The 23,350-nt window shown below is 44.7% G+C and overlaps 1 protein-coding gene across 1 annotated transcript in view; it reads right to left on the minus strand.

Annotated features, from left to right (window-relative positions):
• LOC139458394 (lysosomal alpha-glucosidase-like) overlaps window positions 1–22,900 on the minus strand; it is a 43,382-nt gene extending 20,482 nt beyond the window's left edge. The window contains exons 1-11 of the mRNA XM_071239811.1: window positions 22,617–22,900; window positions 19,744–19,996; window positions 18,796–18,941; window positions 17,492–17,660; window positions 15,019–15,115; window positions 12,004–12,248; window positions 10,718–10,849; window positions 9,760–9,873; window positions 6,668–6,781; window positions 5,818–5,902; window positions 2,301–2,418 (exon numbers count right to left, since the gene is read on the minus strand). Of these exons, the coding sequence (XP_071095912.1) occupies window positions 2,301–2,418; window positions 5,818–5,902; window positions 6,668–6,781; window positions 9,760–9,873; window positions 10,718–10,849; window positions 12,004–12,248; window positions 15,019–15,115; window positions 17,492–17,660; window positions 18,796–18,941; window positions 19,744–19,996; window positions 22,617–22,900 (1,757 nt within the window). The remainder of the gene's footprint in view (window positions 1–2,300; window positions 2,419–5,817; window positions 5,903–6,667; window positions 6,782–9,759; window positions 9,874–10,717; window positions 10,850–12,003; window positions 12,249–15,018; window positions 15,116–17,491; window positions 17,661–18,795; window positions 18,942–19,743; window positions 19,997–22,616) is intronic.
• Between the last annotated feature and the right edge of the window lie 450 nt (window positions 22,901–23,350).

Genomic DNA, 23,350 nt, shown 5'->3' on the forward strand with positions numbered 1-23,350 from the left:
ACCCACAGTTATGTGACTCTGTTGTTGGTACCTACAGTTATGTGGCTCTCTTGTTGATACCTACATGTATGTGGCTCTGTTGTTGGTACCTACAGTTATGTGGCTTTGTTGTTGATACCTACAGTTATGTGGCTCTGTTGTTGGTACCTACAGTTATGGTGCTCTGTTGTTGGTACCTACAGTTATGTGGCTCTGTTGTTGGTACCTACAGTTATGTGGCTCTGTTGTTGGTACCTACAGTTATGGTGCTCTGTTGTTGGAACCTACAGTTATGTGGCTCTGTTGTTGGTACCTACATGTATGTGGCTCTGTTGTTGGTACCTACACATATTTTATGCTCTGTTGTTGGTACCTACAGTTATGTGGCTCTGTTGTTGGTACCTAGAGTTATGTGGCTCTGTTTTTGGTACCTACTTGGATGTGGCTCTGTTGTTGGTACCTAGAGTTATGTGGCTCTGTTTTTGGTACCTACTTGGATGTGGCTCTGTTGTTGGTACCTACAGTTATGTGGCTCTCTTGTTGATACCTACATGTATGTGGCTCTGTTGTTGATACCTACAGTTATGTGGCTTTGTTGTTGATACCTACAGTTATGTGGCTCTGTTGTTGGTACCTACAGTTATGGTGCTCTGTTGTTGGTACCTACAGTTATGTGGCTCTGTTGTTGGTACCTACAGTTATGTGGCTCTGTTGTTGGTACCTACAGTTATGGTGCTCTGTTGTTGGAACCTACAGTTATGTGGCTCTGTTGTTGGTACCTACATGTATGTGGCTCTGTTGTTGGTACCTACACATATTTTATGCTCTGTTGTTGGTACCTACAGTTATGTGGCTCTGTTGTTGGTACCTAGAGTTATGTGGCTCTGTTTTTTGGTACCTACTTGGATGTGGCTCTGTTGTTGGTACCTAGAGTTATGTGGCTCTGTTTTTGGTACCTATTGGATGTGGCTCTGTTGTTGGTACCTAGAGTTATGTGGCTCTGTTGTTGGTACTAACACGTATGTGGCTCTGTTGTTGGTACCTACACATATTTGGCTCTGTTGTTGGTACCTACACATGTTAGGCTCTGTTGTTGGTACCAACACGTATGTGACTCTGTTGTTGGTACCTACAGTTATGTGGCTCTGTTGTTAGTACCTACACATATTTGGCTCTGTTGCTGGTACCTACAGTTATGTGGCTCTGTTGTTGGTACCTACTTGGGTGTGGCTCTGTTGTTGGTACCTACAGTTATGTGGCTCTGTTGTTGGTACCTACTTGGGTGTGGCTCAGTTGTTGGTACCTACATGTATGTGGCTCTGTTGTTGGTACCTACTTGGATGTGGCTCTGTTGTTGGTACCTACATGTATGTGGCTCTGTTGTTGGTACCTATATGTATGTGGTTCTGTTGTTGGTACCTACTTGGGTGTGGCTCTTTTGTTGGTACCTACTTTGGTGTGACTCTGTTGTTGGTACCTACTTGGGTGTGGCTCTGTTGTTGGTACCTACAGTTATGTGGCTCTGTTGTTGGTACCTACTTGGGTGTGGCTCAGTTGTTGGTACCTACATGTATGTGGCTCTGTTGTTGGTACCTACTTGGATGTGGCTCTGTTGTTGGTACCTACATGTATGTGGCTCTGTTGTTGGTACCTACAGTTATGTGGCTCTGTTGTTGGTACCTACTTGAGTGTGGCTCTGTTGTTGGTACCTACATGTATGTGGCTCTGTTGTTGGTACCTACTTGGATGTGGCTCTGTTGTTGGTACCTACATGTATGTGGCTCTGTTGTTGGTACCTACAGTTATGTGGCTCTGTTGTTGGTACCTACTTGAGTGTGGCTCTGTTGTTGGTACCTACATGTATGTGGCTCTGTTGTTGGTACCTACAGTTATGTGGCTCTGTTGTTGGTACCTACTTGGGTGTGGCTCTGTTGTTGGTACCTATATGTATGTGGTTCTGTTGTTGGTACCTACTTGGGTGTGGCTCTTTTGTTGGTACCTACTTTGGTGTGACTCTGTTGTTGGTACCTACTTGGATGTGGCTCTGTTGTTGGTACCTACATGTATGTGGCTCTGTTGTTGGTACCTACTTGGGTGTGGCTCTTTTGTTGGTACCTACTTGGATGTGGCTCTATTGTTGGTACCTACATGTATGTGGCTCTGTTGTTGGTAGCTACACGTATGTGACTCTGTTGTTGGTACCTACGCGTATGCGGCTCTGATTAGGTACCTACACATATGTGGCTCTGTTGTTGGTACCTACAGTTATGTGGCTCTGTTGTTGGTACCTACATGTATGTGGCTCTGTTTTTGGTACTTACTTGTATGTTGCTTTGCCCTCGAAGTGGCCGTACAGATTATGCAGGTTGTAGTGGAGTCCTCCGTGGAACGTGGATGACATGCACAACGTCTTCTGTATGAGGCTGCTCCCATTCAGGGCTGAACAACGATATACATAACATTACAATCTGTGTATAAAGCCTGGGAAAACGTTGTCATGAAGAGGCGGGCCAGCTGCCTTCCTAAACACTGAGAGAAAAGGTGAAGTAGCTGAAATTGAGTTTAACGTCGCGTTTAAGATTATTGCACTTATATAGCAACGACGTGCGTGCGTGCGTGCGTGCGTGTGTGTGTGCTACTAATGCCGAGATACCATGCAGCAGTTTTACATGAACACCCCACTCAGACACAGTATACTGATTCCGAGCGATCGGTCCTCGTTTTACTCCACAAATGTCGGGCGCCAGACAGGGTAACAACAAGTACCATCTCCTGACGTCGTTTGGTATGACTCGGCCGGGCAACGAATCCCCGACCTTCCGCTCTGCTGGTGGATGCTCTGCCACTCAACCACGGATGTTGTCCCTTAGCAAAAGCCTGGAGATCATAATTATTTTTGGAAATACTTTTTTTGTGCTGAAGACTGAGTTTCTTGAAATGTATGCGGTGTATAAAAGTATGTCATTATCCCTAACCTTTTTTGTTCAGTATAAAAGAAAGTGAGTGAGTTGTGTTTGACGCTGTTTTGAACAGTATTCCAGTTATATCAAGGTGTGTCAGCTTATTGTGGGAGGGAAACCCGAAGTGATGCAGGTCTTAGACTTTTACCACTTCGGTGAAATATACGAGCACGGGTATGGTGTGCTGACAAAACTGGAAATGTAATCGGAACGGACCACTAGGATTCGAACCCACAATCATAGGTTACTGGCACAGTGAATTGTGGAGCCTTAGATGACTGGGCCACCCGTGCCACCCTGTACAGAGAGCGAAGAGACATGTTCACAGAGAAATATACATAAAGAAATGCACATTCATGACGGCAAGGTTGGTTGAAGGCAACGTTTCAATAACGGCATAAGTTCGCAGTAAAACAGGGAGCCAAGACTCCACACAAGGAGCCAATCTCTTTAAAGCTGTTAGAATAGCTTTGGCCTTAAAAAAAGATCTCAGGACATCCCATTTCGGGTCACGTCAGAACGACCTTTCGTCCAACCAATCAGAGTGTAGTTTCTCAGATCAGAACCTGACAGTCGGAATGTATTTTCTAATCTTGCCAAACTGAAAATATTGACACGCGGTATTCCGAACGACAGTCGCGGGCTTTGCGACTGAATCCATACAAATTAGGCCATGTATTAGCCATTCCAGAATGTTCTTTTGTTCAGTTTTCAAAATATGTTTCGAAACGTAGTCGCCAGTGTGAACTAGTGCCGTACAACACGAGAAAGCTGCCTTCCAATTGGCTAATGTCGACTTCTTGTCAGCGATTCCATTGGTCGGTCAAAGTTCGCGAAAGGTCGGTCTGACGTGACCCGTAATGGGATATCCTGAGATCTTTGTTTATAGCGGTAGCGAGAACTAAGATCTGATTTCAGTGAGATTGCACGGGGAGCCAGGTTGAATACAGGCAATGGAGAAAAATGCGGGAGGTAGTGTGTAAATCGGGTACTTGAAGTCTGTCCAACGGATGAGCTTGAACAGCAGGTAATATTGTTGGATAGTGAGTGAGTGAGTTTGGTTTTTACGCCGCTTTTAGCAATATTCCAGCAATATCATGGCGGGGGACACCAGAATGGGGCTTCAAACATTGTACCCTTGTCGGGATTCGAACCCGGGTCTTCGGCGTGACGAGCGAACGCTTTAACCACTAGGCTACCCGACCGCCCCTATTGTTGGATAGGTCAACATTATGACGTATATAGTGTTTAGCTGAGGGTACTGGTAATGTAACGTGTACGGAATCCACACGGGGAGCCAGGTAAATACAGGCAATGGGAAACACAGGATAGGAATACATGACAAGGTAGACCGGCAACCGTAAGTAGACAGGCGATGGGAAACACAGGATAGGAATACATGACATGGTAGACTGGCAACCGTAAGTAGACAGGCGATGGGAAACACAGGATAGGAATACATGACATGGTAGACCAGCAACCGTAAGTAGACAGGCGATGGGAAACACAGGATAGGAATACATGACATGGTAGACCGGCAACCGTAAGTAGACAGGCGATGGGAAACACAGGATAGGAATACATGACATGGTAGACCGGCAACCGTAAGTAGACAGGCGATGGGAAACACAGGATAGGAATACATGACATGGTAGACCGGCAACCGTAAGAAGACAGGCGATGGGAAACACAGGATAGGAATACATGACATGGTAGACCGGCAACCGTAAGTAGACAGGCAATGGGAAACACATGATAGGAATACATGACATGGTAGACCGGAAACCGTAAGTAGACGGGCGATGGGAAACACAGGATAGGAATACATGACATGGTAGACCGGCAACCGTAAGTAGACGGGCGATGGGAAACACAGGATAGGAATACATGACATGGTAGACAGGCAACCGTAAGAAGACAGGCGATGGGAAACACAGGACAGGAATACATGACATGGTAGACCGGCAACCGTAAGTAGACAGGCGATGGGAAACACAGGATAGGAATACATGACATGGTAGACCGGCAACCGTAAGTAGACAGGCGATGGGAAACACAGGATAGGAATACATGACATGGTAGACCGGCAACCGTAAGTAGACAGGCGATGGGAAACACAGGATAGGAATACATGACATGGTAGACCGGCAACCGTAAGTAGACAGGCGATGGGAAACACAGGATAGGAATACATGACATGGTAGACCGGCAACCGTAAGTAGACAGGCGATGTGACTAGAAATTAGGTATACGTACACGGTGTGTGGGATGGGGCGCTGGGAACAATGTTTTTTTCTGGAATTGACACTGTCAAGTACCACAGAGCTAAAAGCTACAAGACTCAGGGTAGAACTACAAGCACTGTTCTTGGATCCATCGGCAATCGGGCGTACACGGTGTGTGGGATGGGGTGCTGGGAATCAATTCTTCCTGGAATTCACACAGTCATGTACCACAGAGCTTCAAGCTACAAGCCTCAGGGTAGAATTACAAGCACTGTAACTGGATCCACTGGCAATCGGACGTACACGGTGTGTGGGATGGGGTGCTGGGAACTTTTTTTCTGGAATTCACTCCGCCAAGTACCACAGAGCTACCAGCTACAAGCTACAAGCTAAAGGGTAGAGCAATCGGGCGATGGAGATGGGGTACTGGAAATCTATTGTAAAAGAAATCCACATGAGGAGCAAAATTAAAATACAGTAAACTACGGTTATAACGAACACGTTTATAACGAAGTGACGGATATAACGAACAAACTTTTTAGTCCCGACTATTTGCTGTAATTATGCTGTATATATGCTTATAACGAATTACGGTTATAACGAACTAAAATTAGTAGTCCCTTTGAGTTCGTTATAACCGTAGTTAGCCTCACGTGGTGTATAGGGCGGGTTTTCCAGAGAGTTGTTGCCACAGCCTGTCACAGACCCGTCCTTGAAGTTGGAGGGCTCGTTCATGTCCTGTCGCCGTTAATACAGTGTGAACAACTTGATTTTATAAACCTACTCGAACGCATAAATCCTGCAGTTGTATATCTTGCACAAGTGGCTTACGTGGATCCTCTTGGTTTATTTATAAACGTATACACGGCGCAACACTATTCAACGCGAAGCTTGATCTGTGATTAGAAACACACTTACTCTTTATAATGCCCCACGTACTGACAAGGAGGGCAGGACAGCTTGAGGATCTGTGTGCATGTGGGTGTGTGTGTTCGTGTCTGTAGGTGTGCGACTGCGTCAGTGCGCGGGTGTGTGCCTGGGTGTGCATGTGTGTGTGTGTGCATGTGTAAGTGATTATGTGGGTGTATACACGTGTGTGTGCGTGCATGCGTGTATGTGTATGTGTGTGTGCGTGCATGCGTGTATGTGTGTGAATGTGTGTAAGTTTGTGTGAATATGTGTGTACCGCGTGTGTGTACGAATGCGTCTGCGTGCGTGTGTGTACATGTGTGTGTTTGTGTGTGTGTGTTCACGTGTGGAGAGAGAGAGAGAGCGAGAGAGAGAGAGAGAGAGAGAGAGAGAGAGTCAGGACAACTATAAGAGAATAACAATATAACAATAGTTGAAGCCATGCTGCTAAAACAACGGCATAAAACCTTGCTCATTACCTATTGACGCCTAGTGAGATATTTGTGGGGTATCCCTACCGAAGTAAATGATGATTTTTAGTCGTTTTTCATCCAATCAAAGTAATTATGGTTGTCCATATGTGTGTGTACTTACAATCCAGATGCCATCAAATGGAAGTTGAGCGTGCATGATCTGGGCGTGTTTCTGCCACCATGCTTCAGCCTTAGGGTGAGTGAAATCTGGGAACACAGTCTTCCCCGGCCACACCTGTCACAGGTGAAAATAATGCAATGTTATTTGTTTTTAGTTTTCTTTGTAAATAATCGAGTCTGGACCAGACAATCAAGTGATTAACATCATGAGCATCGATCCACGCAATTGAGATATGATGACAGGTATCAACCAAGTCAGCGAGCCTGACCACCCGATCCCGTTAGTCGCCTCTTATGACAAGCATGGTCGAGTTTTAACGGCCGGTATGGATTGCTGAAGACCTATTCTACCCCAGATCTTCACGGGTCTGTCATTTCGTATAAGGATCCGTGAACCCAATAAAATAAACATTTGGAGAATCGTCTTTTTGAGGTTATCTGAAAATGGGTGTAACCACTGTCTAGGACAGCTAGGGTCTACCCGCCTCTCCAACTAAAGGAACTGTATAGGACAGCTAGGGTCTACCCACCTCTCCAACTAAAGGAACTGTCTAGGACAGCTAGGGTCTACCCACCTCTCTCACTATAGGAACTGTATAGGACAGCTAGGGTCTACCCACCTCTCTCACTATAGGAACTGTCTAGGACAGCTAGGGTCTACCCACCTCTCTCACTATAGGAACTGTCTAGGACAGCCAGGGTCTACCCACCTCTCCAACTAAAGGAACTGTCTAGGACAGCTAGGGTCTACCCACCTCTCTCACTATAGGAACTGTCTAGGACAGCTAGGGTCTACCCGCCTCTCCAACTAAAGGAACTGTCTAGGACAGCTAGGGTCTACTCGCCTCTCCAACTAAAGGAACTGTCTAGGATAGCTAGGGTCTACCCACCTCTCTCACTGTAGGAAGTGTCTAGGATAGCTAGGGTCTACCCACCTCTCTCACTGTAGGAACTGTCTAGGATAGCTAGGGTCTACCCACCTCTCTCACTGTAGGAAGTGTCTAGGACAGCTAGGGTCTACCGACCTCTCTCACTAAAGGAAATGTCTAGGACAGGTAGGGTCTACCCACCGCTCTAAAAAAAGGAACTTTCTAGGACAGCTAGGGTCTACCCACCTCTCTCACTTTGAGCTGTTTAGGACTGCTAGGGTCTACCCACCTCTCCCACTATAGGAGTTACCAAGGACTGCTAGGGTCTACCAACCTCTCTGTCTATAGGAGCTGTCTAGGACAGCTAGAGTCGACCAACCTCTCCCAGCATAGGAGCTGTCAAGGACTGCTAGGGTTTACTCATCTCTCCCGCTATAGGAGCTGTCTAGGACAGCTAGGGTCTACCCACCTCACCCACTATAGAAGCTGTCTAGAACTGCTAGGGTCTACCCATTTTTCTCTCACTTTAGGAGCTGTCTAGGACTGCTAGGGTATGCCAACCTCTCCGTCTATAGGAACTGTCTAGGACAGCTAGTGTCTACCCACCTCTCTCACTATAGGAGCTGTCTAGGACTGCTAGGGTCTACCCACATCTCCCAGTATAGGAGCTACCAAGGACTGCTAGGGTCTACAAACCTCTCCGTCTATAGGAGCTGTCTAGGACAGCTAGAGTCGACCAACCTCTCCCACTATAGGAGCTGCCAAGGACTGCTAGGGTTTACCCACCTCTCCGCCTATAGGACCTGTCTAGGACAGCTTGGGTCTACCCACTTCTCCCACTATAGGAGCTTCCTAGGACTGCTAGGGTCTACCCACCTCTCCCACTATAGGAGCTGTCTAGGACTGCTAGGGTCTACCCACCTCTCCGCCTATAGGAGCTGTCTAGGACTGCTAGGGTCTACCCACCTCTCCCACTATAGGAGCTGTCTAGGACTGCTAGGGTCTACCCACCTCTCCCACTATAGGAGCTGTCTAGGACTGCTAGGGTCTACCCACCTCTCCCACTATAGGAGCTGTCTAGGACTGCTAGGGTCTACCCACCTCTCCCACAATAGGAGCTGTCTAGGACTGCTAGGGTCTACCCACCTCTCCAACTATAGGAGCTGTCTAGGACTGCTAGGGTCTACCCACCTCTCCCACTATAGGAGCTGTCAAGGACTGCTAGGGTCTACCCATCTCTCTCGCTATAGGAGCTGTCTAGGACAGCTAGAGTCTACCAACCTCTCCCACTATAGGAGCTGTCTAGGACTGCTAGGGTCTACCCACCTCGCCCACTATAGGAGCTGTCTAGGACTGCTAGGGTCTACCCACCTCTCTCACTATAGGAGCTGTCTAGGACTGCTAGGGTCTACCCACCTCTCCCACTATAGGAGCTGTCTAGGACTGCTAGGGTCTACCCACCTCTCCCACAATAGGAGCTGTCTAGGACTGCTAGGGTCTACCCACCTCTCCAACTATAGGAGCTGTCTAGGACTGCTAGGGTCTACCCACCTCTCCCACTATAGGAGCTGTCAAGGACTGCTAGGGTCTACCCATCTCTCTCGCTATAGGAGCTGTCTAGGACAGCTAGAGTCTACCAACCTCTCCCACTATAGGAGCTGTCTAGGACAGCTAGAGTCGACCCACCTCTCCCACTATAGGAGCTGCTAAGGACTGCTAGGGTCTACCACCTTTCCCAGTATAGGAGCTACCAAGGACAGCCAGGGTCTACCCACCTCTCCATTTATAGGATCTACCAGGGACAGCTACAGTCGACCCACCTCTCCCACTATAGGAGCTTCCTAGGACAGCTACAGTCGACCCACCTCTCCCACAATAGGAGCTTCATTGGACAGCTACTGTCGACCCGCCTCTCCCACTATAGGAGCTTCCTAGGACAGCTACAGTCGACCCACCTACCCCACTATAGGAGCTTCCTAGGACAGCTACAGTCGACCCGCCTCTCCCACTATAGGAGCTTCCTAGGACAGCTACAGTCGACCCGCCTCTCCCACTATAGGAGCTTCCTAGGACAGCTAGAGGCCACCCACCTCTCCCACTATAGGAATTGCGAAGGACAGCTAGATCTTCTCAGCTCTCCAACTATAGGAGCTGCCAAGGACAGCTAGAGTCGACCCACCTCTCCCACTATAGGAGCTGCTAAGGACAGCTACGGTCTACCCACCTCCCCCACTATAGGAGCAGATCCGTCGGCAGTCTTCACGAAGATATCATCTGCTATGCCATCGTCATATGGGGCATACTGACCCTTGGGCTGGGTGTTGCTGATGCCGGGATCCTGAAACGAAGTTGGTCAAATGTAAACCCAAGGATTGAGAATTACTGGCATTATATAAATAACAGCGACAAAACGTTCCATTACCACAAGAAAGAAGTGTCAACTGTACGATTCCGACTATACCACAGTCATAAGTACTGGAATGCACATAAGCAATAATCCAACCTTGATTACATCACATTTTGTCAGTTACTGCGGCTTCCGATTTAGTTACATCGATTCTGGACCGCCCTCGTCGTCAGGTGAACATTGCGTCTGCCTGGTGAGTGGCAGATTCGATCCCAACCCGCGTCATATCAAAAGACGTAAAAAGATGGCACTTTTTGTTACCCTGCCTGACGCTCGGCATTAAGGGGACAATAGTCAGATAATATGGGATATTTAACACCTACCCAGATGAATAAAGTGTAACATACAATAGACAATAGTCAGATAATATGGGATATTTAACACCTACCCAGATGAATAAAGTGTAACATACAATGGTAATAGTCAGATAATACGGGATATTTAACACCTACCAAGATGAATAAAGTGTAACATACAATAGACAATAGTCAGATAACATGGGATATTTAACACCTACCCAGATGAATAAAGTGTAACATACCATAGACAATAGTCAGATAATACGGGATATTTAACACCTACGCAGATGAATAAAGTGTAACATACCATGGTAATAGTCAGATAATATGGGATATTTAACACCTACCCAGATGAATAAAGTGTAACATACCATGGTAATAGTCAGATAATATGGGATATTTAACACCTACCCAGATGAATAAAGTGTAACATACAATAGACAATAGTCAGATAATACGGGATATTTAACACTCACCAATATCATGACGTATTTCTCCCCATGACTATGTATATCCTTAACAAGGTCCGGCAGCTGACCATACACCGTTTGGTCGTAGGTCCAGTCCATCTCTTTGACCATGTAGTCGATGTCGTTCCAGATGGTGTCCTTTTAAACACAATATGGTTTTATATACAAGACATTGTAAATCATGACATAGAAATGTATTTGTAAACGTACACGGGATGATGGAAAATACGGGACCCTTCTGTCACTTTTCTTTTGAAGACTTTCACGTTTTAGGACTTGAAACGCCAAAGTGGAGGGAGAAAAATGTACGCAAAAGACATTAAATAAAAATGTGTTTGAGCTTTAGCATTAATTTTCAAAAGTATTGTGGTAAAAGTCGAACTCCGGGACAGTGTTCGATTCACAATATGAAGCCCATTTCCGGTGTGATAGTCAGAGTGTATTTTCTAATCACGCAACCTCGAAAATGTATTCTGAACGTCAGTTAAAGACTGTACGACTGATTCCGTCCAAATCATCGTCTATCTTTTGCTTCAATAGGACAAATATTTGAAACGGAAGATATATTCCGTAGCCCGTGCCCGCCCACGTCATACCAAAAGACTTTAAACGATGGTACTTGTTGTTACCGTGCCTGGCATTCGGCATTCAGGGGCTAAAATAAGGACTGGTCGGATCCGAGTCTCACTCACGTGACCAAAGTCAGATGCACTTCCCCATTTTGACTTGTGCCATTTCTTTCCGTGTATTATGGGGTAAAAATCACCTCACCTCACCTCACCTCACCTCACCTCACCTCACCTCACCTCACCTCTACAGCCAGTGAGAAGTACTGCCATCTATTAGACATTCCAGACTTTTCAGTTCTACAGTTTTCAAATTTTGAATCAATATTTTTCAAAGCGTAATCAAGAATGGAAGTCGCCAGTTTGAAACTAGTGGCGTAAAGCTCGATAAAGCTGCTTTCTGATTGGCTAACGTCGACTTCATGTTAGTCGTTTCATTGGTCAGTCAAAGTTCGCAAAAGGTCTTTCTGACGTGTCCGAAATGAGATGTCCTCACATGTATGTTTAGCGGCAACGAGAACTAACATCTGCTTTTAATGATAATGTGTCCATGCTCAGCGTTTCCACAAAACATGAAAAACTGCTTCTCACGTATTGACACTGTATTGATTGTTTCCAAAATTATACCACAAGCTGTACCGTCAATCACACGCCTTGCAAACGTAATTCAGATTTAAAAAAGGATGCTCTACGTTCGGAAAATGATGCATTGTGACCTCAACCTACAAATGGCATCTGTTTGTTCCTCATCCTTTGTATGGTTGCGTTCATCCCGCTTGTTCCGCCATATCCCCACCTACTCAGATGGTATCCTAGCGACCAGTATGGCGGAAGTGGTGGCTGTCCAATCAAAGTCCAGTACTGATCGATGACGTCATCCGGCGTAGGGCCAGTGAAAACGTAGAAGTCCAGTATTCCCCCAAGAGCGCGGTAGCGAATTGTCACGGGACTGGTTGGAATAACGTCGATACCTGTTCGCAAGTGATAAGAAAAAATAGCATTTGTAATACCCAAACTTCACATTTAAGTACCCAGATATAACCACGGTATCAAATTAAAGTACCAAGATTTCAGTCAGTAATTAAATTGAAGTACCAAGATTTCAGTCAGGTATCAAATTGAAGTAGCAAGATTTCAGTCAGGTATCAAATTGAAGTACCATAATTTCAGTTAGGTATCAAATTGAAGTAGCAAGATTTCAGTTAGGTATCAAATTGAAGTAGCAAGATTTCAGTCAGGTATCAAATTGAAGTACCATAATTTCAGTTAGGTATCAAATTGAAGTAGCAAGATTTCAGTTAGGTATCAAATTGAAGTAGCAAGATTTCAGTTAGGTATCAAATTGAAGTAGCAAGATTTCAGTCAGGTATCAAATTGAAGTAGCAAGATTTCAGTCAGGTATCAAACTTAAGTCCCCATGTTTCAATATTTCAGTCAAGTATCAATTTAAAGTATCCAGATGTCAGCCAGGTATCAAATTAAAGTACCAAGGTATCAGGCAGGTATCAAGTTAAAGCATCCATACATCGCCCTAGTATCGAGTCATGTTATCCTGTTAAAGGGGCACTGATCTAAAGCAATTCCCCGGGACTGGTGGTTGCCTTTGTTATTGTTTTTATCCCCGTGAGTACCCGGATGATACGCAACGAAACTGAGCGTGACAAGAGACTGGGCTACCGTCTGCAAGGCCAGCTGAATAAACTTGGAGGCAATAATTGTTTTACTCATTTTTGAACACTGATTGGTTAACTGTGATCTATAAAGATTTCGACAAAGGGCGCATGTTAATTAATTTCTTCAGCCTAAACAAACAGATAGAAAGAAGCTCATCGGATGTCGTCATTTGGAAATAGTTATATTATTGTTATAGTTTAATAATAAAAGAGTATCCATGCAGTGAAGCATTTTCGGATTTCGGATTACGTCGATAATACGATTACTACTCTCTTGTCATCCACGTTTTCTCGTATAGCCCTACACTTGTGTGCATTTGTCGTCATTCACTTGATGCTCAGTTAATGAATTTATTACAGGTATGATTAGTGGTAGCACCGCTCAGAATACCTGACAAAGGTTCCCATTTGGCATTTATTGTGTCTGGGGTAATTATTCAATCTAAATCCAGGTTTAAAGTGAGGTGAAATGTGTGTTATGTAAAATGCACGTGGCAGCTCAGTAAGAGATGAATGATCAGTTGATTTACTTTTTTGTAAATCAACGGATCGTTCCTAGTCATCAAAGGATTAACAGAAAATACATTGATTGATTAATCACTGTTATCTTGCAAAGTGGATATGTCAAAAGTGAGTGTTTACATGTCTAGGTTTACTAAAACAAAGTGAATACACTCATATCATTGCGTGAAGTGCCGATGTAAATAACAACATACTTTGTTCAAAGGGTTAAGGCGATAATATATTGATTGATTGCTCATTGTTATCTAACTCAATGGATTTTTTTGGGAACCGAGGACGTTATGATAATATTTGTCACGTGGGCTTTCTCAGCCGACCTTTGAGACATGATACCTTTGTGAAACACCTGAAACAATCTAAGTGATCAGTTGAGAAACGAACACCGGTCCTACTAAATAACGCCCGGAGGCGTCCGGGCAATGCACGGGAGCGTCCGGGAGAATGATACTAAATAATAAAGTGTATTCTATATAATTGTGTTCTTGTATTAATTATACAAAGTAACATATAGCTGGAAAAAAAATTACATACACCCCTTTTCTTTTTAAATGGTGAATCTGCGAAGCAAATGCGATTTTATTTTATTCGAACTGACGAGGTATTCGTAACGTAGGCTTTGATCGATACAATGTAAATTTGCTTATGGAACAAAAATAATGTTCTTTTATAGTGTCATATTCTGTATACTTTTCCATAACTAATACTGAAACACAGACGTTTTCAAAAGTTCATTCGTGGCCCCAGAATGGTTCACTGAGTGTAAAACGTCCGGTACTATAGCGTCCGGGCAACGTCGGGGAGCACCTGGTGGGAGCGTCCGGGAGGTTTCATCAGACGTCCGGAAACGTCCGGGAGGTTTCATCAGACGTCCGGAAACGTCCGGGAGGTTTCATCAGACGTCCGGGAGTTTAAAATTAAAAATACAGTGCAGTCAATAATACATTTCTTTCTCAGTTTGGTAAGATCGTGAGAATATCAACTGGCGTACGTGTTTGCCACGTGCAGCGGCAAGAAACTTCCGGATACTGGTACTTCCAGTTTCTGGCCGCTGCACATGGCAAACACGTACGTCAGTTGAAATTCTCACGATCTTACCGAACTGTGAAAATTTTGCACATTTTTAATGTAAAAAAATATAAACACGATATAATAAGCAATGCTCAGGAGAAATATTTTCTTTGTGTTGCAAGTCAAAATAGTGTAAACGAAAATTACCCACAATTACCAAGCAAGTGACTTATCAAAACACCGTCACCATTAATGATGCTACCCACAAAGATACCTACATTTCCTTAGTATTTCCAAAACTGTATTTCATTTTGTTGATCAATGTGACCATACGCCCTTATACTATCAATAAAAGTGACAAATGCGCTTACGAATTGCGCAGCACAGGTCGCGAACTCTTGGACTTGGTTTCTGCTATATCATCCGGGTACTCACGGGGGAAAACAATAACAAAGGCAAGAACCAGTCACGGGGAGTTGCTTTAGATCAGTGCCCCTTTAAAGTATAAGATGTCATGTGATCTCACTCACTCACTTACGTAGAGCATTGCTGTTAATGAGAAATATTCCAAATGCGTCGCCGTTTGGTTCTATTCCGACCACAAATGGGTGGCTGCCGTACACATTCGTGTTGATCTGAAAGAAAATGGGGTGTTGCATAAAACACAAGGACCACGCCATGTCTATTTCATTTAATGAAACCGCCTTTATCCGGATAGTGCCGTTTCTCGTCGAAACAATCTCCCAGATAGCACATTTTCCGAAATAACGAAGACGTGTTATAGGGTGTAATGCTTAGGATATTATAATTGAACTCTAAACAATAATGGTCCGGAATAACTGGGTTTCCAAAGTGACAGAGTTTCCGAAAAAACAGGTTTCAAAATATCAGGGTTTCCTGAATAACCAGGTTTTCATTGTAACAGGGTTTCCGGAATAACATGATTTCCGGAATAACAGGGTTTCCGGAAAAACATGATTTCCGGAATAACAGGGTTTCCGGAATAACATGATTTCCGGAATAACAGGGTTTCCCGAATAACATGATTTCCGGAATAACAGGGTTTCCGGAATAACATGATTTCCGGAATAACAGGGTTTCCGGAATAACATGATTTCCGGAATAACAGGGTTTCCGGAATAACATGATTTCCGGAATAACGGTTGCAATGCACAACTTTTTTTAAAAAGAATTTAATGTTTGATACTTTAACCAGAATTTGTTTTATGATATTGTCTGCTCAGTCTTCGCTACAATAGAAATATCCCATAATATATTCTTGATCCCAAACCTTTTTTGTTCAGTTAATTAAAAAAATACATTGGCAGATCTTTAGAATATAATCAGGCTACAATATTGAACAGTTATAAGCCCACAGCTTCCTAAATCACACATCTCCAAATACTTTTTCAATTTCGAAGGTGATTGTTGAGTGAGGATTCCAAATAAAAAGGAAAATTGGTAGCCGTTTCATGGGGGCTGCTATCTTGTCTCAAAAAACCGGCACCAGGTTTCGTTTTCTAACGGGTCGATCCGTAGATCCCAAGTCAGGGAGCCTGACCTTCTGTTGGTCGCCTCTTACTCACGACAAGCATGAGTTGCTGAAGACCCGGATCAATCTCATTGAAACCATAGCTACCGCTATAAACAATGATCTGACGACATCCCATTAGGGTCAAGTCAGACCGACCTTTCGTGAACTTTGACCGACCAATGGAATGACTGACGAGAAGTCGACATGAGCCAGTCAGAAGGCAGCTTTCTGGAGCCTTGCGGTACTAGTTTCAAACTGGCGACAACGTTTCGAAACATATTTTGAAAACTAAACAAAAGAACATTCTGGAATAGCTAATATGTGGCCTAATTTGTATGGATTCAGTCGCAAAGCCCGAAACTGTCGTTCGGAATACCGCGTGTTAATTGTTTCTAAGTTGCAAGATTAGAAAATACATTCCGACTGTCACTTTCCTGATCTGGCAAACTACACCCTGATTGGTTGGATGAAAGGTCGTTCTGACCTGACCCGTAATGGGATGTCCTGAGATCTTTGTTTAGCGGTAGCAAGTACTTAGACCTGATTTTAATGTGATTGAACCCTGATCTTCACGGGTGAGTACAATGTGTCATTTTAACTTTACATATAGTCAGTTGCAGCTTTACTTGAGGAATGTAAAGTTGTTTCGCGACAGTTTGTTTCAGCCTTTTGCAATGTTTCATATTATAATGTTTTTAACGATCTGTCTTTTACATTTAACTTTGGCAACCACACTCGAAGAACTCCCACAATCTTGACCTTTTTGCATAGTGTTGGTTTGTGACTGCTCATGTTTGCATGGCATCAATACAATATAGGTATGGTCGTCGATGATGAAATAGACCGCCTCCCTGGTGTTGTGGGCAGAGGGTCTTTCAGAAGAGCGGAAGTTTCGTGGTTCGATCCACAGCCGCGTCATACGAAAGGACATTAACAGATAGTACTTGTTGGCACCCTGTCTGGCGCTCGGCGTTAAAGGGATTAAGCTGCTGCTCGGGGTCCGAATATATATGTATCCGAGTCCTCCGACATGGTATCTCAGTGGGCTAGCATGTGCAGAGTTGCACCCCTTCGGACGCGCCAGAAACCTATGATTGTGGGTTCGAATCCCGATTCGCCCCGATTATGTTTCTAGGTTTGTCAGCACCATATCGTGCTCGTGGGTTTTACTGAAGTGGTAAACGTCTGAGACCTGTATCGCTTCGGGCTTTCCTCTCACATTAAGCTGACACGCCGTGATATAACTGGAATACTGTTAAAGGCGGTGTTAAACCCAACTCACTCACTCACTCACTCACTTTATGTGAGTGAAATAATCTAAATCGTGACGTAAGTCCTATTCCATCTCACCTCACCCGTGAATGAAGTACTGTGCCAATCATAACCTTGACCCGTTTTACCCCTGACAAGGTCGGGCGTTTAGGCAATCCGGATGACGTGACCGCGTCAGCCTTCATAGACTCACTGGGACACTCACCTCCGGGATGATATCATGAGCCCAGAGGGAATAGCCAGGGCCCTGCTCCAGTTGGATCCGGAAAGGCTTCCTGTTTTCTCCGATGCCGTACAAGTTGGTAGTTGGCACCCCCACTGAGATCTGTAGCATCTGGTCGGAGAAGATAAGAGGAGCGAGACTCGCGTCAAACCTTAAACAGAACAGGTTTACACGTTCGGAATACGATCAGATGAAAGCGACAGTGGCGTCAAACAATCAACAGAACATAGGAATACGATCAGTTGAGAGCGAGAGTGGCGTCAAACAATCAACAGAACATTGGAATACGATCAGATGAGAGCGAGAGTGGCGTCAAACAATCAACAGAACATAGGAATACGATCAGATGAGAGCGAGAGTGGTGTCAAACAATCAACAGAACATTGGAATACGATCAGTTGAGAGCGAGAGTGGTGTCAAACAATCAACAGAACATTGGAATACAATCCGATAAGAGCGAGAGTGGCGTCAAACAATCAACATCGGAATACGATCAGATGAGAGCGAGAGTGACGTCAAACAATCAACAGAACATTGGAATACGATCAGATAAGAGCGAGAGTGGCGTCAAACAATCAACAGAACATTAGAATACGATCAGATGAGAGCGAGAGTGGCGTCAAATAATCAACAGAACATTAGAATACGATCAGATAAGAGCGAGAGTGGTGTCAAACAATCAACAGAACATTGGAATACGATCAGTTGAGAGCGAGAGTGGTGTCAAACAATCAACAGAACATTGGAATACAATCCGATAAGAGCGAGAGTGGCGTCAAACAATCAACAGAACATTGGAATACGATCAGTTGTGAGGGAGAGTGGCGTCAAACAATCAACAGAACATTAGAATACGATCAGATGAGAGCGAGAGTGGTGTCAAACAATCAACAGAACATTGGAATACGATCAGTTGAGAGCGAGAGTGGCGTCAAACAATCAACAGAACATTGGAATACGATCAGAAGAGAGCGAGAGCGGCGTCAAACAAACAACAGAAAATTGGAATACGATCAGATGAGAGCGAGAGTGGCGTCAAACAAACAACAGAAAATTGGAATACGATCAGATAAGAGCGAGAGTGGCGTCAAACAATCAACAGAACATTAGAATACGATCAGTTGAGAGCGAGAGTGGTGTCAAACAATCAACAGAACATTGGAATACGATCAGTTGAGAGCGAGAGTGGCGTCAAACAATCAACAGAGCTTTGGACGAAGATCAGAGTATGCCGCCTGGTGTCTAACATTCAACAGACATCCCTTTCGCAGAGTTCGATGGCTCACAGAACACTCTTTGTTGACTTCCTGGTGACGGTGAGGCCGAAGGGGTTGTGGTCGATGGTGAAGGAGTAAGCAGTTTGTTGAGAAGAACCGGATGCCTTGTTGAGCGGTAGAGGAACTTCATAGCGCTTGTTGTTTGGGTCGTATATCTGAAAAGAGTAAATGTGTCACGTCGGGTGTGAGTTCTATGCTGCTTAACGCCGTACTCGGCAACATTCCAGATTTTTTACAGTAGCCTGAGACTTAATAGTCTGGACCATATGACTATGATCAACGTCCCACGTCGTCGGGATCCGATGATGTGGAATCCGACGAAATAGTTTGGGTTTATTTTCGTCATTTTGAACAATATTTCAGTTCTGTGACGGGCAATCATTTTACTATGCGATCGAAACTGACAGATCGAGGATTATTACCACGAGTGTTTTTTGTTTGTTTTGTTTGTTGTTTAACGCCGCACTCAGCAATATTCCAGTTATATGACGGCGGTCTGTACATAATCAGACCAGACAATCCAGTGATTGATATCATGAGCATCGACCCAAGCAATTGGGATCGATGACATGCATCAACCAAGACAGCGAGCCTGACCACCCGGTCCCATTAGTCGCTTCTCACGACAAGCATCGTCGCCTTTTACAGCAAGCATGGGTTGCTGAAGACCTATCCTACCCCGGATATTAAAAGGGTCTACCATGAGTGGGTGAGTTGCTGAGTGGGTTTGAGTGTTACCATTTATTTACCATTTTGGTGCAAATATGAGCACGAGTCTGGTGCCAACAAACCAAGGATCATTTTTATGGGCGTTGCTACGAACCAACGACCTTCAGCTTTGATCATGGCACGGCAAAGGGACGCAACTCAGTGCAAAGATTGTGTTGACAGACCACCGCGAAAAATATATAATTAGTATTTGAAAATTGTGGGCAGATATCGCATTTACAAAAGTACTTTAAATCGGAGTCTACTGTTTGTCTCCTCGACCACGTCAGCCTGTAGGTCCATGACGTCATTAGGCCAATGGGTATGTTGGCTTCTTGTCAACAGCACGGACATGCCATTGTTTATTACTTTCTGTACAGAGTAGTCTTCCCCTGGCGGGTAGAAACAGTAGGGGGCGCCCTTCACGTTGGTAGTCTGCCAGCAGCAACCACGTGACAAACAGGCAGCCTCTGTGACGCCTGTCTCTGGGTAACAATCACTCCTTCAAAAAAAGGGAAATTTCAATCGTTTTAGTGTTAGTCTCCCATATATTTGGCGAGAGCTCTTTAAACCTCATTGGAATATGGGTCAGTTGTAAGACATAAACGACTCGTAGTCGTTGTTTTTCACAGCCTAAATCAAATCAAATGGAGACCATCACTGTGCTTAATTTCAGACAAGAGCAGACAGAATCTAGACTTGCCAAATCATTCTACATTTGACTCGGATTCGTTTTTCCCATTTATTCTCATATCTCGGAGGCAGGCAACGTTATGTACATCAGATAGATTTGGCTAAAAAAGCAAATGAAATATTTATCGGGCATCGACCCGTCACTTAAAACCCTGAGTATCAGTCTCTTTATTGGTAATCAATATGTTTCACGGCATCATACAAAGCAAAATGAATTGTAGAAATATAATATTTATGTAGTTTATGCGGCCCGCGTTAGTTTAATACCACGAGTCGGACAGACGCATAAAGTCACATATAACCTCCGTAATATTGCTACACCGACTTTAGCTTGCCGACATGTTTTAATGTGCCATAGTTAAATAATTAAAACAAATTGAAAATTGATGGAAAACAGCTGTTCGAATGAGCTGAGATTAACTTGTGCTGTGTCACGTGACTGTCATTGACTCGTCATTGTCATTGACAACAGGCGGGATACGTAGAATTTTGTCAAGATCATGTAAACAGATCACATCTCAACATTCCGACAAGGAGTAATTATAAGATAAACTGTTACCCCTGCTTGAATTTCACGACTGAGATTGTATTAACGAATTAAGAGATCAACCGAGCTGTGCCTGCCTCGTTATATTTTTGTTTCAAATTTTAATGGGGTGAGGTGAAATTGGGTTTAACGTCGCGTCCAAGATTATTGCACTTATATAGTGACGTGCATGTACGTGTACGTGTGTGTGTGTGTGTGTGTGTGTGTGGCTGCTTGTACTAGTCCGACTAGTTCTCATCACTTTTGAGAAGAATGTGGCCGAAGTGACGTCACTATCTCTATATCTCTTATCACTAAGTTCTCTTGTCGCTATGGCAGCAAATGGGTCAAGGGTAAATCTGGAACGTTTTGTGCCATGATACCTTTGCACCTGTTATGTTGTATAACTTATTTGCACCTGTTGTGTTGTATAACTTATTTGCACCTGTTGTGTTGTATAACTTATTTGCACCTGTTATGTCTGGACTACTCGGGGTTCATAAAAATGTCACAACAGAATGGAGATATGCTTAGTTTTCGAAGAATCATATTTGGATTATATATAAAATAACATGCAACAAATAAAGATTGAAATATCCCGGAACACAACGATTGGGTAACCCCTGCAGGACCTTAGTTTCATGATGAACGGACGGATGCATGCAGTCATGGGCACGATGTACAGAAGGTGCGTCAAACCGCGTGTTGAATGTATCTTGACAGAATCCGGTCAGTTACCAGCATGGCATGGAATCGACACCTCACATTTGGATCAGCTACTCAGCAACATTCAGGTGGTCGAAAGCGTTCCACCACAAAGCTTTGATTGCAGCAAGACGGCATCACTTTGTGACTGCCACCACACTCAGAAATGACCTGCAGAACGCCAGTGGCGTTAACGTTTCTACTCGGTGAGTGTGTAATTGTCTCCGTTAGAGTGGTCTCCGCTCGCGAAGGGCATGCATTTGCATCTCACTGACCCGACCTTACAGGCAGGCCCGTTTGAATTGGGCTGATGGTCACGTCCATTGGCAGACCAAGGCTGGCCTCCAGTACTTTTCACTGATGAATCGAGATACTGTCTAGACTTCACAGATCGTCGTGCCCGATGGTCGTGCCGAGGAGAAATATTTCTGGATTCCAACGAAGCCCAACATGACCTCCGTGGACGGAGCTCAATCCGGATTTGGGGTGGGATTAGTAGAGCTGGAAGAACCGATCTCCGTGGCCTACAGATGGCCACGATGGCAGGTGTGTGCTACAGGGATAACATTCTGGGTGTGTACGTTAGGCCGTATGCTGGTGCAATCGGACCGAACTTCCTCCTCATGGACGATAACGCACGACCTCGTCACCCCAGTGTCGTCGATGCCTACTTGATGACAAATGTCCGCATGGAGCGGCCAGCCCGGTCACCAGACCTCAACCCTATCGCCTTCTCATGACGCCTTGCGGCGAGTCTACGGGAACTCGACAATGCGCTTACTGAAGAGTGGTGAACCATCCAGACACTCCAGAATGTCATCGCATCATGTAGATTACATACGCGCTATTGAGAGTTGTTTTTTTGTTTTTTAACAATGAATTAGTTTTTGTGATTTTTTTAAGTTTCGGTTTTGGTCAGTTACTCTCATTTTGATAGGTGACCTTACTGATTATTGGTCACAAGTTGTTTGTTGTTATTGTGTGGCACATGACAACAGATTTTATTTCATAAAACATGTCTACAAGCCATATTGTCTTTCAACAGATGGTGATACTTTCTAAACGCTTGATAATCGAGGATAATAGGCCGTGTCATCCCTGGGATGGTAAGGACGGGACGTACCTGCGTGACGTACCTGCGTGACGTACCTGCGTGACATACCTGTGTCACGTACTTCTGTTTACTGGTGAGACTTACCTGTGTTCGCCTTTGAGATGACACTGGGATGAGTCCTGGTCACGCTTTACGAAAACACGCCTGGTGCCGTTACCATGGACACCAAACCCGTGCACCCAGGCCTGTAACGCCAGTGCCGCTATCACAGCTTCATGCAAGCCAAGTCTCTGAGGCCGCCACATGGTGTGGAGTTGCTTGGAGTGAATGACGCTGTGCAGTAAGAGCCTCATATATATATGCCTCATCTTTGACCTCGAACACCAGTTACTTCTCATAGTCTGGGACTGAACAGATGACTTCGTCATCTAGAGGTGAATAGCTAAAGACACAGTGTCACATACGGGATACAGTGTATTTGGACTGCAGCGATGAGCTTTGTCCGTATAAAGTGAAACTTCGTCCATCCGGACAACTCTACCCAACCAATGAAATAGTCCGCAAAAACGAATCACCTCGTTTATCCGGACGGCTCTCCTCCCCATAAAATCGTCCGCATTAACGAATCACCTCGTTCATCCGGACGGCTCTCCTTCAAATGAAATCTTCCGCATTTACGAAGCACCACGTTCATCCGAACGGCTGTCCTCCCAATAAAATCGTCATCTGGACGACTCTACCCCTTCCTTCCCCACCCACCCCCCACCCCCCACCCCACCCCACCTCCACACCCTCCGCTCCCAATGAAATCGTCGGCGTTAACAAATAAGCTCGTTCAACCGAACGGCTCTCCTCCCAATAAAATCGTCATTTGGACG

Source organism: Haliotis cracherodii, unplaced genomic scaffold (genome assembly GCF_022045235.1).
Source record: "Haliotis cracherodii isolate W230 unplaced genomic scaffold, xgHalCrac1.p SCAF_12, whole genome shotgun sequence".
NCBI classification, from domain to species: domain Eukaryota; kingdom Metazoa; phylum Mollusca; class Gastropoda; order Lepetellida; family Haliotidae; genus Haliotis; species Haliotis cracherodii.